This window comes from Stegodyphus dumicola, chromosome 11, assembly GCF_044657685.1.
Source record: "Stegodyphus dumicola isolate Sdum_Otavi_A_Nest chromosome 11, ASM4465768v1".
NCBI lineage: Eukaryota > Metazoa > Arthropoda > Arachnida > Araneae > Eresidae > Stegodyphus > Stegodyphus dumicola.
In genome coordinates, this window is record NC_140778.1 from 19,876,986 (window position 1) to 19,892,539 (window position 15,554).

The following is a 15,554-nucleotide window of genomic DNA, read 5'->3' on the forward strand; positions in this document are numbered from 1 at the left end:
CGATAAATCTAATTGTTGTTTTTCAGTTTCTTGATGTGCAATCAGATTTGTGCTAGGCAGTGTTTGTGCACTATCTGGAGCATTCACTTCTTAACAGCAAATATGCTGTTTTTAATCTGTCTACAGATATATTGGCATTCTTTCCTTTCATAGTCACAGTAAAATATTTGTCATGTCTTTACACAACTGAAAAAGGTTCATCATAAGGAAGTTCTAATAGTTTTCGAACTCTATCAATTATGCGAGTATTATTATTATTGTCTACAATTATGCAAGTCCTTATGGACAAAAACTTTTTTAGACAGATGTCAGCAAATTTTTAATGGTTTTAAGAGTTCCTTTTGTGTGTATAGTTTTTGGCAAACATCTTAATATCCAAGATGCGTTTTGGTTTCTCAAAAAATTTTCCTGGTAACCTTATAAGGTATTTTCTCTGCCTTCTTAGTATGTCTTCGTGCTGTAGTGGTCAGCACATGCAGTGCATATTTGATAGGTCTTTGGTTCGAGTCCTGGCAAGGGCATTGCTCATTTTTCATCTCTCCTGCTTTCAAAAAATACCTAATGTCTCTACAACCTGATAATTTTTCTATACAGTCAAAAGTCGTTAATTCGGACACCCATAATCCGGACCTCAAAGCTAAAAACTTTATGCGCATGCGTCGCGTTGGCACATGCGCACAGGCGTTTTACGCGTGCACGTGAGACCTTGACTACTGCGCATATGCGTGTACGCAAGTGCAGAATACGTTTTCGCCTGCGCGTTTAATGTATAACGGACGGTGTAAGCTAAAATTATCTAATTATCTATTTCAGTTAATGTTAATGATTGCGTTGTTCCTAATCTTCGAATTGGATCCCGCTTATTATTTTTTGCAGACTGCAAGAGCAATTTTATAAAAGTAAACTTGAACTTTTGATTATGTCAAATAGAATTTCTGATGCTGGAACTTCCAAAGGATCTACAAAACGAAAGTATGTTTCGATGTCCAACAAACAAAAAGTGGAATTGCTGCAAAAAATGGATAAAGACATGAAGAATGTGACAGAGAGGTTAGTGAAAATGAAAAAATTTCGATTGACAAGTTAGTCGGTATTCTCGGCACAGCAATTAACGGGCCTTGAACAGCGGAACTTTGTAACTGAACAAGAAATTATGTCTGTTTATAGAATTAAAGAGAAAGTATTATCACATAAAATGAAGCAACTTAAACAACTTACATTGAAAGAAATGTTTAATAAAGTAAACAAATAAATATTAAGCTTTTTTTTTTTTTTTTTTGTAAATTTTAATACCCTTTAGATCATAATTGTTCTTTATTTCATAAATTACGGTTTCATATTTTTAATTTTAGAATTTCTGCATGCCATCTTATGGGATTTAAACTGATGATCTATAATCCGGAAAAGTTGATAATCCGGAATCGCCGAAGTCCCGATGAGTCCGGATTAACGACTTTTGACTGTATACCATTTGTGCAGTGGTGTAATTTGTATCACTACACAAAGCCAATCTTAGCACTAACAAAACTGTTGATAATGTTTTAGTCCATTTAATAAAATTGTGTGTTCTGATTGAAGCTTTTAAAGTCCAGTGGATCCTTTTAATTTTCCTGTTACATTGTGGGTGATACGCTGTTTGTGCATACTTTAAATTCACAAATAACACCAATGTTTTTAAAAAGTTCGGATCTAAGCTGTCTACCTTGATCAATGATTACAAGTTACATCATTCCAAAGCACAAAATCTAGTGATGAAAACATTCTTGAGCTAATGTTTCAGGCATCGCATTTGCTAAAGGAATAACTTCTGTTCAATATGTGAATCAATCAATGCAGGTAATGGAGTATGATGTCCCTTCAGAAATAGTAAATGAGCCTATGATAGCAACAGGAATAATATTGAATCTGTCATCTACCTCTTTATAGGTGGCACACATATGTCTGTAAATAATGTGTTTCTTTTGACGATAGATGCAAGATTTTGCCCATTGGGTGTTACCCTTTGGAACGTTTAGCCGAATAAATCTGGAAGCTGTTTGTTTAACTGACATGTAGACTTCAGATGAAGTTGAGCTAAGGTGTGAATTTTGTGAAATGTGTGCTTCTGAAAATCTTGAGGTATGAATTGACGAATTTTGTTATTTAACTGTCATATGAAAGTAGTTAAACAGAGTCCAAAGGATATTGCTTTAAATGTAAGGGTGGTTTTGAGCATAGCTCATTAAGATATTTATTAGCAATCTGTGAGTCTACAATTTTATCATAATCTGCTTCAGCAAGAGATTCTATCCTGGATAAGGAATCTGCAACAATATTTTTTTCTATCAGTGTGAAAAATATCTCTGGAAAACTGTGATGTATATTGTAAATGACAAAGCTGTTTAGGTGAGGCTTTCTGCTTTTTTTTGATTAAAAGCAAGCATCAAAGTTTTCTAAGTCAATGTAAATTGTTTTCCTTCTAGGATATGCTTGAATATTTGCTCGAGAGGTATATCACTAACAGTTCCTTGTCTTAAGACCTGTATCCTTTTTGAACCTAGTTAACTTTTAGAAAAGAAGGCTAAGGGTTTCTGACTGCTTTTGTCCAATTGTTGCCCTATGGATTCAACTGCATATTTCGAAGCGTCTCTTAAGAGAGCTAATGGTGAGTCAGGATTAGGAAAGCTCAACAATGCAGCATTTGCCAGAGTTTTTAGATTTTAAACTTTCAAGGCTAAATAATCTTACTGATATTGGTTTTTGTTCCAGTAAACTTAAATGCTAGGTATTCAATTTAAATCTTTTCTGCTTATGAATTCTTTTGTATTCTCAATAATGTATTCTCTATTTAAACATTATAATTTCTTTATCCTGCAACATTAGTAGTCATTGCTCAAGATGCAAAAAGCTCCATTTTAACAGTAACAAACTTATCTGTGTCTTTCAATTTTGTCTATGAGTGCTAAATGTCAGTGCCTTTTTATGTAAGGTATTCAGCCATAAAATCCAAAATTTGAAGAGATTTTTAAAATATTATTTACTACAATTATTATACCTTGATATTTATGTATGTTGGTTGATTGATTATTGCAAAGCATGAAAGTTATCTGCTTGAAAAGATAGGCCTTTGCTGGACTTTCTAAGAGAATTTTTTTTTTCTTTTTAAATTTTCAATGCCAACAGTCACATATGGCCGGCATAGTAAAATTTGATGATCAGTTTATCAAGTTTTTTCAAAATACACACACACAGGAAAAAAGCACTTAGCATCTTAAATAATGTTTCTAGTACAGACGAGGGTATTAATTCTATGACTAATTTGTCTTAACAAGACCTATAATATCTGTATTGATCTCATCATCAAGAAAACCTTGAAAAAATCGATTAAATTCAATCCAGTGCAATCCTAATGATTTTTGGCACCTGCAATTTTGGCAAAAAAATATCTCCAAATGTGAACCATGTATGACCAAATATGACCCACTCCGGCAAAGAAAAAAATAAAACTTTTCAAAAGAGTCAGTGCTCATATCGGGCATAGAACTGATTGTATGGTAAAAACATATATTGTGATGGATATTAAAGGAAGTAATATATACTGTGTTAAATTCATTAAGTTAATTTACAAGAAAGTTTATTTATTTTCCATGGTTACTTGTCTTAATTGCAAATACACCATGACACTCAGTTAATGCCAAAATACCAAGAGGATAGTGCTGAGGATCTGAGCTTGCTGTTGTATGTGCATTAAGGCATCTCGGGTGGTATTCAGAAATGGGACTCGAGTCCACTGTAGATGCCATGCAATAAATTTTGAGTGCAATACAGAAAACAGTATTAATAATATTTATATTAACTTTTATGAAGTTTCTTGTCATAGTATGTCAGTTAACTGAAGGTCAGGCAACTGGCATTGTGCTGTATATATTGCATCCATATAAAATATTAGTTCATCTTACCATTGGTACATGGACAAATTGTAAAGTAAATGTTCAGTTTTAAACCCACAAATAAGCATTTAACTATGCCAACAAGAATTTGCATTGGACATTTTGAGATCTGTATCCACTAAGAAACATTTTTCCTATGTTGACAAGATTATGTACCGGACATTGGAAGTAAATGACTTTCATAGATGGTGTGAATTCCATCTGAACAGTGTACTGAATGAGAAACAACGCTTTCTTCACCTCACATCTTGTAGTGGTGTTAATAACCAAGATATCTTTTTGAATTCTGTCCTAACTATAAAAAAGTCTGCAGCTTCCATTTCTCTCTCTCTCTTTTTTTAATTACAGTTTTTTATGAGTAAAACCATTATGTATCCTGCTCATTCTCTTTGTGTAACTCATTTTGTCTTATGTTTAGGTTTAAAATGATTAAATAATTGAAAATTATCTGCGGGGATATAAATTTGTTCATCTCGTATATATGCATTATAGTGCAATTGATAGCATTTGTGCAAGTCTTTTACTATTAAAGCATACAGCTTGTAGTTTCTTTTGTTGCCCAATTCTCAGTGACTAGTGGTACCTTTGTTTTAATGCATTATCCCTCTTTCACACAAATTTTGTTTCTTATTGATATAAGAATGTGATGATAGTGATCAGCAATCCACCACGTTCTTCTTCACCCTAATAGCTTATCATATGTATATTCATGTTGCAGCTGCTCTTCCCTCTCAGATGCTTCATCCATAAAGAAAACATGATTTTGATAATTGTGTTTAGGCTGACACATACACAGCAAAATCTGAGCATTTTATCATTTGTAGGGAAAAACAATGCTGTGTATGTAATTTTTGATGCATTTTAGTTGAAGTCAGTTTCAGTTTCTCTGATCATGCATCATATATTTTTAATATACTAAAAGTTTTTCTTTATAATATAATCACTTCATTATTGTCTCAAGACATATCAATCCATTCTTTCATCAGTTCTAGATTTCAAAATACTTGTGACTTGAAACTGGATATGAATACTTTTATCTTCTTGTTGAAAGCAGATTTTGGTTTAGGGAACTAGGTAGAAGAAACAACTGTCTGTTCATAGAGCAACAGTGCTTGCTTTTCAATTTCATTAGAAACATAGAAACTCTTTGAAGCTATTGAATGTTGTGATTTTAAGTTCTATGCACATATGTATCATGCTTAAAGCTATAAGCTTCACTAAAAGGTGACTTTTTTAAAATTTAAATGTCTAAATATGCCTTATCTTTTTTTTTCAATAAGTAACCAGTTTGCATCTGAAAATATTGTTAGAAGGAAATTGTAAAAAATTAAATTGCTCTTACCTGTGTTTTAATTTGAATTTTTAATACTTTTGTGTAGCTCAAGCAGTTGTAAACACAGATTTCGTAACACTTTCTTTTAATAATTATTAATCTTAAGTAATTTGTGATAGGTGTGCTAAGAAAGCCTAGTGTAACTTTCACTTCAAGCAATAAAATTTTTTACTCATACCATTGAGTATTATTTCAGTGCTTATTGTATGATCAACACGAGCCAAAAATATATGAGTATTAGTAATCAATTTTTTAATTTCATTTTTATTATGATTTTAAAAAATTCCAGAAAAATTAAGTTAAAATCATTATAAAGTATTGAATTTAAACTTCTTTATCTTTCACTCTTTTTAATGTTTAAAACTGCATGATATTTTTAAGAAATTCTTTATGGAACAAGTTTTTTTTTTTTTTTTTTTTCATGTGAAGGTTTTAACAATCTGATAGTAAATAAATAATTTGCAGTAGGTTTTTGTAATGAAATTTTAACTTCCTTTTTTTTTCTGTTTTTTTCTGTTTTGTTTTCATCTCATTATTAGTAATTCCACTTAATTAACTCAGCGAGCGTGTATTATTAAATGAATGCATAGCTATAAAATCATCGTGCATGAGGTACTTTTACTTTTCTTAACTAATTTTTCAATACTGATGTTTTTTTGACTCATGTTTTGTTATTTAATTTTTTTTTTTCTTTTTGTGGAAGTGTTTGAATATTTTAAATTTTAAAATTTTAATCCAGACAAGGAAGACTGTGAAGAATGTGAGCAAGTACTTCAAGAACTTGAAAACATTGATGATGAAGCTGATGCAAAAGACATTGGCTTTGTAAAAATTGCAGATGAGAGTTTAGCAGTTGAATATGGTTTGGATTCTGTTCCAGCACTGATTTATTACAGAAAGAAGATACCTCTTTTATATGATGGTAAGTAATTTAGCTGCATTAATACAGTCAAAAGTCGTTAATTCGGACACCCATAATCCGGAATGATCTATAATCCGGACCTCAAAGCTACAAACTTTCTGCGCATGCATCACGTTGACGCATGCGCGTAAGACCTTTACCGCTGCGAATTTGCGTGTGCGCGTGCGCAAAATACGTTTACGAATGTGTGTTTAATGTATAACGAACGGGATAAGCTAAGCTAAAATTATCTAATTATCTATTTCAGTTAATGTTGCAGATTGCGTTGTTCCTTAATCTTCGAATTGGATCCGGATTATTATTTTTGGCAGACTGTTAGAGCAATTTTATAAAAGTAAGCTTGAACTTTCGATTATGTCAAATAGAATTTCCGGTATATATTTACTAATATGTAAAGGATATACAAAGCGAAAGTATCTTTCGGAGTCCATTAAACAAAAAGTGGAATTGCTGCAAAAAATGGATAAAGGCATATCCTTTGTTTATCTAAACTTTAACGTTTGTTTATCTAAACTTTGTTTATCTTTAACTCCGCGGCCGCGTGCATTGAATTGGAAGTTGATCTGTCAGCACTATCCTTATCTTAACGGCAGATGTTTTTATTTTATTTGGCTTATAATTGCTTACTCAATGTAGTATTTCATCTCGTCTTTGATATGATTTAAATCAAATGCCTCGTCATTATAATTCGCTTCCGATAGCGAAGAAAGTAACAGAGGTTATTGAAAACGAAAAAATTTCGATTGACAAATTAGTCGGTATTCTCGACCCAGCAATTATAGGACTTGAACAGAGGAACTTTGTAACTGAACAAGAAATTATGTCTGTTTATAGAATTAAAGAGAATGTATTATAACATAAAAAACGAAGCAACTTAAACAACTTACATTGAAAGAAATGTTTAATAAAGTAAACAAATAAATATTAAGCTTTTTCTTTGTAAATTTTGATACCCTTTAGATCATAATTGTTCTTTATTTCGTAAATTACGGTTTCATATTTTTAATTTTATAATTTTTGCATGCCATTTTACCAGATTTAAACTGATGATCTATAATTCGGTAAAATCGATAATCCGGAATCGCCGAAGTCCCGACGAGTCCAGATTAACGACTTTTGACTGTATACATTTTTTTTAACAAAAGCATTCATTTGGTTGTATGCCATCAAAATTTTTAATACAATTTTGCAGTTATGTTTTTATGGTTTAATTCAAAATTTTTATGTTTTTTTTTTCCCCCCATTAAGTATGCATTGTTAAATGTAAATTTTTAGTTACTTCTGCTTTTTTTTTTATATTTTACATGTAAGTGCCTTATATTTGTATTATTTCATTAACTGTTACATAATTTTAATGCATTTTTGTGTGTTTGATATAGGTGATCTTTTTAATGAAGATGAAGTTCTCAACTGGCTGTTTGAATTTCAAGATTTGGGAGAGGAAAATGAAGCTATTGAAGATATATCAGCAAATGGCTTAGCTCAAATGATTGAGGATTCTCCATTTCTAGCTGTGCTTTTTTGTAAGGACCAGTTTCACTTGTCATCACACTTTTTTTAAATCATAGAATGCATGAAATTTTATCGAGTGAAAAAATTTCTGTGTAGTAGTGTATTTAATGAAAATAGCATAAATATTTGTTCATTTTATCAAGATTATCTTTTTCAGATGACATTGAAAGCAGAAGGTCTCAAAGGATTTTAGAAGAATTAGAAAGTATTGATGATGATTGTGATCGTCATGGAATACCTTTTGTTAAAATAGATGATGATAAAGTTGCTGCTGAATATGGTCTTGAAACTTTACCTGCATTAGTTTACTTTGAAAATAAAATGCCTAATTTTTATCAAGGTAAGTAAAAGTAATAAGTTTTCTGTTTTAAATCATGCAATTGATTTTTAGATAATTTTTTATTATGCATTTTTAGTTTCTCATTTGTAAATATATTTTAAGGTGATTTGACTAAGGAAGACGATGTACTTGAGTGGCTTATAAAGCAGACAAGTTCTGATGAGATTGAAGATGTTACCGATAAAGTTTTGCAGCACATGATTAAAAAGACACATGAGTTGGCTGTTTTGTTCTGTGAGTTTCTAAGTATCTGATAAGTTGAAATTTTACAGAATAAAGGGATATTTGTTAGGCTATATATCAGTAAACTTTTTCACATTCAAATTTATGATTACCATGCATTATCATATTGTATTCTTATATAAAACAAAAAAAAATTGCCTGTATCACATATGCAGCTATAAAGGAACTGTCATAATGAGCATCTTGTTTTGGGCAATGTATAGGTCTTTAATATCAAAGAAGGTTTTGAAAGCAGATAACATGTCTTACTATTATTTAGAAAAAAAAAAAATAATAATACAGTACAAAGTCCGAGATCCGGACTTGTTGGACTTTAGCAGTCCTAGATTTGGGATTTTTTCAGATATTAGATCATCAATTTAAATCTAATAAGATGGCATGTAGAAAGTATAAAATTAAAAATATGAAATCGTGATTTATGAAATAATGAAGCATTTATGATGTAAAGGGTATCAAAATTTGCAAAAAATTCTTAATACTTATTTGTTAACTTTATTAAACATTGCTTTGATGTAAATAAACATGAATGTAAATTGTTTAAGTTGCTTCTTTTTTTGTGCTAATACTTTTTCTTTAATTCAGTAGGCAGACATAATTTCTTGTTTATTTACAAAGTTCCACTGTTCAAGTCCTGGAATTGCTGTGTCGACAATTCTAACTTATCAATCAAAATTTTTTTGTTTCCAGTAACCTCTGTTTCCTTCTTCCCTGCCGGTAGTGGTATTTTCTGGATCTAGAACCATACTACAGATCTCACCATCCATTAACTGATTGTGATTGGAGCATTATCATTGCAATGAAAAACTTCTATTGTATTATCTTCATTTATTACCGCCTCTCCACATTTCTTTGCAAAATCCATTAATTGAAAACTTTCACCAGTGGTTTGTAATATCCTAAAACCTTCAAATTCGTAAATATCATGTTCATCATCCTCACCATGAAATATAATAGCTGGTTATAAGCCACATGCTCCCACAATCTTGCGATACTTCATGCAACAGATTTATGCTAAAATAATTCAAGAATTCTTGATTGGTCTTGCCAATATTCAAGAAATTTAACATGGATTTTAAAAGTACCACTTTATATTTGCATTTTGAGCATGCTCACTATTCCGATTACCGTTTTTGAAGGGAAGAATAATACAGATACATTACCTTTTACTAAAACTTTAAAGGAAGTATGAGCCGAACAGTTATCTACAATCAGGACAATTTTTATGTCATCAGGTAAACCACGTTCTAAATCAAGTTATAAATAAGTTCTAAATTTTTTCCACCCCTTAATTTTGGGTCCCAGTGCTTTCCCTAAATTCTAAAAATTTTATCATCCCTTAATTTTGTCTTCCATAAATTGTATTGCTCAGTGCAGCCATACGAGCTCTCATGCCGGATCTGGGTTTATGTGAATAAAAAATCAGTTATTCGTAATTCAAATTGTACTAACTGTAATCTTTTGGCTTATGAGTATCATTAACAAAAATTTTTTAGTATCTGGAAAGAAATTTTTGTTAAATTTTTTCTAGTATACATTTATTGCAACTTAAATGTGTAATCATTGCCAAGCTTAGTGTCAACATAAAAGGTTTCCATACTCTTTGTTTTGTGTTGATAAACATGCAAAATATAATAAATAATGATTTGCCAGGTTGGCGTCAAGAATATAAAATATTAGTAGTATCTACAATGTTTCTATGTAGAATGTTTTGGTTTGAAATGTATGCCAAACAGATACACAGCTACGGAGCAAAATTATTGATCATTTATGCTAAAATGATCGTTTCTTCAATAACAAGGTATTTTACTTAGTGCTGAAGTGAAATTAAAAATCTGGATTCTTCACATGTTTTGTTATGGGGAAAAATTAAATGCGAATGAAAAAAAAAATTCCTAACAATTTTTTTTGTTGGTGGCTTTAAGGTCCGGATTTTAGATCATTCCGGATATTGGACGACCGGATCTCAGACTTTGTACTGCATTAAAGAAGTAATCTTAGAAAGAATACTATATCGGTTGAAAACAAACTTTAGTTATTGTAGTACTTGTTCCAGAATGTATTAAATACTGGTTAAATGATTCACATTATTCAGCTAATAAGCAATGCAGTTTTATAATATGAAAGCATAAATGAAAGATCTTAGAACTTACTGTTTGTCAACAACTTAAGATCTTGTGACCTGAACCTAGAACCACTGTTTGAAAAATATTGACACTTTTCCAGGGTGTTTAAAAGTATTTATTTTAAGATTTTATGCGCATTCTTATAAGTTATAATCCAAAAAATTATGAAAATTATTCAGAATCTAAATTTTTAAAAGTAAAGTAACTGAGCTTTTCTAGATGTGAACCAAGTCTGTAGTTTATACTTTCTTTTCATATTTAATTAAAAAATAGATTTTTAATTAAATAAGAGATAATTTAATTTAAATAAGAGAAATTGTGTCAAATTTGAATCAAGTCCAATTACATCATGAAAATAAAATTTTGAATTCTGAAAAGAATTGCTCATTCACATTCTACAAAATTTGGCATTTTGGTGTGGAGTTGAAACTACAGAAGGAAAATTAGTATGCAATATTAGAGAAAGTTTGATTTATGTAGAAACACGTGAGCATTATGCTATATGTAAATCTAATAATTCATCCATCTGAGAAATGCAATTTAAATTTTGTTGATCAGTTGATTTGGGGGTGGGGATGCATAATCCTTTTTTTACCTTCCCTTTTAACAGTGCATATTTTCACGGAATCTTTTTTTTCACAGAACTAGTTGATTTGCCTCCAACTGACTGTGTGAGAAATTTTTCATTTTTATTTGTTATTTTCCTTTATAAGAATAACTCTTTATTTGCTTTTCAATTTAGATGACAATGATGATGAAGCAAGTTCTGCTATTCTTCAAGAGCTAGAAAATATTGATGATGATGCTGACAAATTGGGGATCCCATTTGTAAAAATAGATGATCCTGAACTGGCTGAAGCATATGGAATTAGGAATTTACCAACTCTTGTATTTTTTGAAAACCAAGTTCCAAACTTTTATAAAGGTAAGCAATAAGTTTTTTTTAGTTAAATTACATCAATAGCATAAGCTTTATGTTTAATATGAATGCATGTTTATACTATATATATGGGTAAAAATTTTAATAATGGCAACTATTTAACATAGATATAGAATACATATGTTTCACATCTTCAGTGACCTTCAGTGTAGTCACTAGCATTGTCTTCTAATTGCCAATAACATGGAAGTTGTAAGATGCCACTCGCAGTTTCTGTTCTGCTATTAATTTAATACTGTGGCTGAAGAACATTTCTGAAGTAATTGCCATGAAGTAGTTTCTTTACTACAGGTACTGAATCAAAGTGATAGTAGGTTACATCTCAGAATGGTGAAACATTTTCCAGCCTCATCAATCTACCAAACACACCTTCTGCTGCGTGTTTCTGAGCATTATGTTGCAAAATGATGTGCAAGTCTTGCAGAAAGATTTCCCACATTTTTTTTTCAAAAATGGCTACAGTTTGTGCTCAGAATTATACTACTGCACCTTTTGAGGAGTTGCACGGTTACACTCGAAAATCAACTTAGCTTGCATTACGCTTGAGTCTCGCTTAAATTCGTGGTCTTTGCAGTGATCCGTAATGATGACACAATGATAAGCATTTCATTCAAGGCTATTAAACATTTTGCCACTGTTTTGTAAGGCAATGCAGATATGCATCAAGTCTCTTGGACCTTGATGACATTCTTATGTTGTGTGACCTGTAGTGTATTTTTTTTGCATTTGCTGCTGTTTTGGTAACATAATGACAGTACTACATTAGGCAACCAGCTAATGTGAGGCATTGTTTCTACTACTGGTCAAGTACATGAAGCAGAAGAAATAAAACTGCTTGTTGTGAGGTTAAGTCAGATATATAATTAATGTGTGGTATAAGCAGTGTTATCTGATTTTGTTGCATGTTGTGAGGTAAAGTTAGATATGTAACTAATGCATAGTACAAGCAGTATTATCTGGTTTCATTGCATTTCATCTCTACAGAAGTATCACCTGTACTAAGTTTCATCCCTTGTACATGCATAAACTTATATTTTTATGAATTATTTGTATTTATAACTTGTTTCTATTAAGTTTGGCATGTTTTAGTTTATTGAGTCTTAAAATTAGTTCATACTTTCTTTTCATTTAATTAATTTTCTTATAAAAGACTTCAGATGAATTCTGTTAATAGTGGCCTTTAGTTAAATTGGGTAAATGTTTTCTGCTCATAGTCTGTGATTTTTGCACAATTCTGTGTTTATTGTTATTTGAATATTAGTGTCCTGTCTTTCTGCTCAGTTAAGCATTAAGGTTTCAGTGCTTCTGTTATCTAATGCAACCTTCAGAAGCCACTAATTACTGTCATGACTGTTATATGCCATGCAAAATTAATCTACTATGGAAAAAATTTAAAGAAATTACAAAACTGTAACATTTTTGGAAAGAAACTTATCATGGATTAAAAAAAGAATGATTTAGAACTGTATTTTTTGAACTGTAGTTTTGCAATATTAATTTAGAAAGACTTTCTTTGAAGATTTTTGTTTTCCATTCACAGTTAAAGGGACTAATAACTATGAACAAAAAATAACGAATTTACTATTTTGAAGGACTTTTTTTCCCTTATATATGGCATATCAGCAACTTTTTTGTACATTAAAGTTTAATATCTTTTTGTTTTCATCTTTGGTATAAGCATATGTAATAATTTCTGAATATATGCTTGTTTTTTTTATTTTCTTGAAATAAAATAATAATCATTTTGAGAAAACATTTGATATCCAAATAAGCATATCCATGCTTATTTATCAATTTAATCCTTCATGCCCTTTGAAAGCTTATTCAACTGTGTCCTTTCTTCTTTTCACATGATGTTTTGATAGAAAGTTTGTGATGATTTTGTTATTACAGTCTCTGTTATTATTATGGCATGTGGTATTGGTATTTGTGTATTCAAGCTTGTATTTCTTACCTCTGCAATTTTGAATCTGTGATGTTATTTCTTCTCTTCATGCATAAAATTCTAAAATCACAGAAAAATAATTCAGAATTACCTGGCTGCTTATTTTCACAACTCTTAAGTCTTGCTTTAAAAACTGAACTTATTTGCTCCAGTGTGATAAATAAATTTCAATGTATTTTTTGGATATAATTGTAAAATTTGCTTGTCGCTGTTTTTCTACTCCATTACATCTTGAAATGTTTAGGTATTCTTACTTCCATGTTTTGACCAAGGATAAAAACTTCAACATGCAACTACAAATTTCAACTGAATATTTTTGTAAAAATATAAGTGTTCAAGATCAAGAATTTTCTTGAACTTACTGGTAACTCAACATCTCATCTCATTAACTAGACCTAAGAAAATCATTTGTATATTCAGATTAGTATGATTTGCAAGTCTTGCATACATTCTTATTAACATGCTGCTTAACCCCTTGAGGACCAGTGCTGGAGAATGAAGCGCAGCCATGGGACCGAACACCCTGAAATGAAACGCGGCCATGCATTTTCAGCAGTTAAGCCTACTTTTACAAAAAAAAATTCATAAAATCAGCATTTTAATTTAATGACATCAATTTCTGAAGTTACATATGTAATACACTAGTTATTAATATGTATTAATATAAAGAATATCACATTTACAGAAATAAGTGAAACATGCGAAATACTAAAATTATAACTAAACATGAAAAAAATACTATACACATAAAAACAAAATTACAAATACAAAATGTAAAAGAAAATGAAGCAATAATTATCTGTAGGTAATTTAATTCCAATTTAATAATTCTGCTGTGTGTGGAATAATTCAAAACAAGAAACGATACACAGAACAATGGCGGCTTTTTTCGCCGAGCAAATAAGATGCATCACATATCGAGAAAGCTGATATCTTTTCCCTTCTGTAATAATGCTGTAAAGTTACTTTTAATTAACCAAGAAAGTCTGCGTTAAGTTTTAAAATATAAAATAGGACAACATAAAAGGTATGAGTTTTTCCATCATGGAAGTTCGCCAACGTTACACCAGCTGTAGTCAGCTAGATAAAAAAAAAAAAAAAAAAAAAGGAAATTCCTAACGAAATAAACAAACACGTCAGTATCCCTTTAACTTAAAGAGCTGTGATTCCCAGTTTGTTTACACCAATAAATTTATCAAAACCAGAAGCACAGAACAGAAACTTATGCTTATACATGAAGGTCAAAAGCCACATGACTTAACTGATGTGAAAACTATTACCATTTAGTAACATCTATTGGCATTTAAAAGTTGAAATAAATGGTTCTGTTTTCAAATTATGTATACGCGACACTGGGTTGTAGAGATTGATTGGAACTCTTCACGTATATGCAGTGCTGGGCTGGTAAGCGTGGAATCGTTGCGTCACGTATACACGATGCTGGTCCTGAACGATTAATGAACAAAGCTTTTCCTTAGCTGTTTAGGGTATCAGGGCAGATTTTGCTTTGTTTCAGTTACTTCTGTTTCTCACTTCTCTGAACAAAGTGTTTTGGAATTAATTTCTTTACTAGAAACTAGCAAATTTACATCATTGTAACTCAATGGTTCATATGATGTTCATGGTAAAAGAAACATGTTTGCATTTTTGCACAGAAAATTTCTCATTTACAGCACTTTGTTTGATGTTGTCTTTCACTTAGAATATCAACTGTATGTTTTTATCCTTAACATGATTTAAATGTAATTTACCATTATTTCTAATGATATATGATTATTGGCTGCTTTAAAATTGCCAGCTTCAAATTTCTTAGCCTTTTGCTTTGCACTTTATTTGAGTGGTGACCAATGAATGCAGTTTCTAAAAACTTTTTAAAGTGTTTTCATTCTGTTTCTGTTATGAGAATGATTAAGTGTTATTTCTGTTAGGAGTGACATTTTAATTTAATTGAGTGGTAAAAATGCATTCCGTGAGAAATTGATTTTTATATCAGCTTTTTTTTTTTTTTTTTTTTGACTAATCTGGAACAATTTGTATCTACTTTGAAAGTTATTCTGTATTGTCTTATCACGATAATGTTGTTTTACTGAATGTACATCAATAATATAGTTAAAGCTGGTTTCAGTAATAATTAATAAACTCTTCCCTTCTATTATCATGTCAAAGTTTCTAATTACTTAAAAATTTTAAGATTTAAAGTTAAACCTCCCTTGCTTGGTAAATAAGCTGATTTCTGTTTGAAGCCTTAAAATGAAATACTGTTGACA

The 15,554-nt window shown here is 30.6% G+C and overlaps 1 protein-coding gene across 3 annotated transcripts in view; it reads left to right on the top strand.

Moving 5' to 3' along the window:
- Nucleotides 1-15,554, top strand: part of hlk (hulk) — a 120,102-nt gene that overhangs the window by 17,850 nt on the left and 86,698 nt on the right. For all 3 annotated transcript variants that reach the window (XM_085826550.1, XM_085826551.1, XM_085826552.1), the window contains 5 exons: nucleotides 6,002-6,184; nucleotides 7,564-7,707; nucleotides 7,854-8,036; nucleotides 8,139-8,270; nucleotides 11,145-11,327. In XM_085826550.1, coding sequence (XP_085682676.1) covers nucleotides 6,002-6,184; nucleotides 7,564-7,707; nucleotides 7,854-8,036; nucleotides 8,139-8,270; nucleotides 11,145-11,327 — 825 coding nt within the window. The remainder of the gene's footprint in view (nucleotides 1-6,001; nucleotides 6,185-7,563; nucleotides 7,708-7,853; nucleotides 8,037-8,138; nucleotides 8,271-11,144; nucleotides 11,328-15,554) is intronic.